This window comes from Archocentrus centrarchus, chromosome 21, assembly GCF_007364275.1.
Source record: "Archocentrus centrarchus isolate MPI-CPG fArcCen1 chromosome 21, fArcCen1, whole genome shotgun sequence".
Lineage (NCBI taxonomy): Eukaryota > Metazoa > Chordata > Actinopteri > Cichliformes > Cichlidae > Archocentrus > Archocentrus centrarchus.
The window spans coordinates 18,892,731-18,896,715 of NC_044366.1; the positions used below are offsets into that span (position 1 = coordinate 18,892,731).

Genomic DNA, 3,985 nt, shown 5'->3' on the forward strand with positions numbered 1-3,985 from the left:
TTATTTTGGGTCTGTCTTCAGGGTCTTGATTTGCCCTCTGCGTCTCACTCGCACACGGAGCCACGCGTGGGACTTTGCTCCTGAGCTGTTGAATCTGAAGGACTCTAAAAGACAAAGAAAAAAGGCTAAGCATGTTACAACATTCATGGGGTGACCAAAAAAAGTCACATTTTGGTCAGAAAGCGTTTTTAAGACTTCAGTGGAAGACATGCAGCAACTCTGGCTCCAGATTTGAGGCTTCATTAAACAGCTAAAGTGCCACAACAGAAAAGTTAAAGACAAGCAGCAACCAGGCTAGGATGCAGTTCTGAAACATGGCTTGGAAACGGAAAGTTCTTTTGTGCCCCAGGAGGAGAAAAGGCAGCCGCAGAGAGTCATTGTCTAGTAGAGAACAGGTGTGGGAAGATTTGGAAAGGTTGAATACCAGCTGGAAAAGTCAGATGCAGGAGCTGCAACACGGTATCAAGATGCCCAGAAGATCAGGAAAAGAGGAATCCAGCTGATTTTATTAAAAAAAAAAAAAACACACACAACACACCACAGGGGTTAGCTATGACTCATGTCACAGGATGATTTGTTATCCAGGATGAGTCCCAGCTTTCTTGCCATCCCTACTGGCACCACCTCTGTCTCATTGTCAGTGGCCTTGCCTCAGAGGACAAGTGCACTACATGCACAGCACACAGTTGGAAAAAGAGAAGCGGGGTGGGGTGGGGGGGGGGGGGGGGGGGTGACACCTTGTGTAAAAAGCAGCATCACTGTGAAAGACACTAACCTACCACACAGCTACTATCTTACAGGTTCCACACACTGTCATTTCACACAGAGCACCCCCACTGTGAATCTTCCGATTACCTGGGTTGTCTCTTCCTGCTGAACAGCACACATTTGGCTGTCTGGACCACTGCTGTCTCCCACATCATCTAGCGAGAGAACATGTAAGCGAGTCTCGCAGACGCAGGGGTTTTATAAAATTCCTACATCTGAATGAAGCAGAGGTGTATAGCTACAGCTATATCAATTTTAAAAGGTTAGCGAAGCTCATTTAACCTTCATACAAAATGTAGTCAGTGGGGGGGGCCCACACTTGGAGGGGTATACTCTGTCCTAAAAGGGGCACCAGTTCTCAGGTACATTTGCAGTTTAAGGTATAAATGGGTAAAAACCTAAATGATCCCACTGATTTCCTTGCAGACACAAATAAGTGTGGTTGAGTACTTACTGTCAGTAATAAGGGACTGGACTGCAGTGACGTGTCTCCGCCCCAGGCCGTGACTCCTGGACACGATGCAGTCTAGATAGATGTCCCAGAAGACTTGGGCCAGGTCCCAGAACAGTGCATTGTGTTTGCTGTTGTTTGATGACTTGAGGGACTCCATGAGGTCCCAAAAGGCTGGCACTGTGTCAGCAATCCTCGGAGAGCGCATTTCCAGCAGCAGAGCCGAGGAGGACTCCCAGCACTGCGGATTGGCTCGATGGGCTGTCAGGGGGTCCACCTGACCCGGCTTCTGACCTTGCAGTGGCAGGGCACACATGCATGCCAGTATGAACACTGTGGCCACGCCTATGTTATTTAGCACTGGGACCATCTGCAAAGAGCACAGTAGCTGTTGCATTAGTTGAGATCTCACATTTTGAATATCAACAGATACGGCATACTGATCTTGGTTAGAAGAAGAAAATAACTCATAACAAATAAGTGAATTATGGTGAAAGTAGCTCAGCTGCAGGGGAAGAGATGGTTTAGAGAATAGTGCTAGGGGCAGTAATTGGCTCACCAGTTATGCATACATTAATCAAAACCTACTTTTCTTCAGTAGTGTGCTGGGACCTGGGAGGAGACAATCCTGGAGATGTTGCTGGATACCATACAGATATTGTTTAAAGAACACATTCTCCAAAAACCTGGTACACAGAGTGCACATTGTTGCCCAACATGTGTCCTAGAAAGTTACAAGTCTGTACTGCAAAAGTTTTATCTGAGACTGTTGAGGTGGACTCACGGGCAGTGGAGAAAGGATCTGTCCATTTACAGACCAGAAATCTGGCCTAAGGACAAGCTGAAATTTACTGTCATAAACATGCACAACCTTGGAGTGCCACTGCTAGCTTTGTTTTATTTGCGTGTACCGGAGTACTTTTGACTCACTGTTGTGATGTAAGAATACTGAAAATGCTAATAAAAGCCCTGATCTCTGAGTTTTCCATATAACAGTTATATAAGACATAACCAAGCAATTAAAATGGAAACCAGGTAAATAGAACAGTGAATTTGTATACTTTAGGGAGCTGAAACAGCCAAGTTGTATTTTAATCAAATTAACTAGATTGTCAAATTGATATGCATTGTACACTGGAATAAGGCTACTGAAATGGTTTAAGATTAATATAAAATCTAGTTTATGGCTTCGGTAAAGATATTTGTGACGACATGTCTTTTTGAAGGATTATAAACAGATTAGCTGTTCTGCTATTTTTAATACCATTCAAACATTTTCTTCAAAGAAAAATACTTAAGTTATTTCCCTAAAAAGCTATACTTAAGGTGATGCATGAGTTGCAAAAAAAAAAAAAAAATCCCAATTCACATAATTAAAATGCCCAATTCACACTGTGATGCATGAATTACAAAGAACCTTTTTCCATAGCATTTGTGAAATTAAAGCCTTTAGTCCCCATTATTATTTTCTACTCAGTTTTAATAAAGACAACCTCTTCAAATCCTAGGCCAAGCAGGCAAAATACTTTAAGGCTTTAACATGCATAAAAATTCAAATCTAAACATCGTCATTTTTAAGTGAAATATTGTACTTACCACTTAAGCTGGGCTGATTTCCAAGACTAAATGTTGATGTGGATTTGATAAATATCAGGTTGGTCTTAAGTGACGTCAGTAACTCCCTCCTTCGCGTGCTGTGCGAGTCTAATGCTTGTCACAATTATCACTTTAAAAATCATCTTTTCTGCAGCTGAACAATGGCCGTTTAACATTAAGAAACTTGCTTAAGTTATCAGTGACTTTCATGCTTGATGACTTTCAAGGAAGCATGGGCGCTTAAGATTTCTAAATTGTTTCTTTATTGCGTAGTTTTATAGATTGTGTTATTCACCAATATTCCTATAAATATGAAAAACCTGTGGGAGGAAGCCAACTGATGAAATGCCATTTAAAAAAAAAAAACGAAAGCTCATTCAGTTAAGGTTACGTTTAATGCACACATGCTGTAATGGTGTAATGAAAGGACTGATCTGGCTGTGTGGAGACACATTCACAGAGTTTACGATAACAGTAGCAGGGAAAACAGGCAATTTACTACAAGGACTTCAGATCTTGGTGCTGCTGTTAGGATCATGGCTATGGGAAGCTGTGGCTTACTTTATGTCCAGCTGCTGCAGAATCACAGTAATACAAAGAATGGAGAATATTTTGCATATTGTAGAACTTTAATTCAAGATAATAAGCAAAAAACATGAACAACCAGACCTCAGAAACTTGGCAGCTTCTGTCAACGTTTAAAGAAAATATAAAAACTTGACGACCAGTCATCAGGAGTGGCGAACAAGTTGTATTTCTATGCTTTTACTGAAATGTCACACGCATACCTGATCTCAAATGCAATTACTTTCACAGTGAGAAGCCAGCACTAAATGTACTGGGTGGGTTTCTTACTCATTCATCCTTTTGATAACGTAAAGTAGACTTTACAGTTTTAATGCAAAGGCTAAATTATAACTTTTAAACAAATACCACTTTCATGTTCATACTCATTGTTAGGATGCTTCTACACAGGAAGAGATGCAGTAGAGTGGAAGTTACTACACCAGAAATTATGAGTCATGAAAACAGGCAGTGAACAAGTCAGAGCTTGAGTCAGAGCTCTGTTGAGCCGAGTATTCCTTTAACCTTAACTAAACTGTTAATATAAAAAAAATAATAATAATTTGATCCAAATATGTCCTTCAGTTCACATATTAAACATATGTA

At 40.9% G+C, this 3,985-nt stretch overlaps 1 protein-coding gene across 1 annotated transcript; it reads right to left on the reverse strand.

The window, feature by feature from the left end:
* LOC115800697 (protein FAM237A) lies at positions 1–1,535 on the reverse strand. Its single transcript, XM_030758196.1, has 2 exons — positions 1,223–1,535; positions 1–104 (listed from the first exon to the last, which is right to left on the reverse strand). Exons 1-2 carry the CDS (start codon positions 1,533–1,535, stop codon positions 1–3), a joined length of 417 nt encoding a protein of 138 aa, XP_030614056.1.
* Positions 1,536–3,985: the final 2,450 nt, after the last annotated feature.

What these genes read in the sequence shown, in the direction of transcription:
- LOC115800697 (XM_030758196.1), bottom strand. Translation starts at nt 1,535, where the DNA reads ATGTGTGCCCTGCCACTGCAAGGTCAGAAGCCGGGTCAGGTGGACCCC. An exon ending in CCAGTCCCTTATTACTGACA is followed by an intron (nt 105 to 1,222) that starts GTAAGTACTCAA and finishes TTTGTCTTTTAG; the next exon opens with AGTCCTTCAGATTCAACAGC.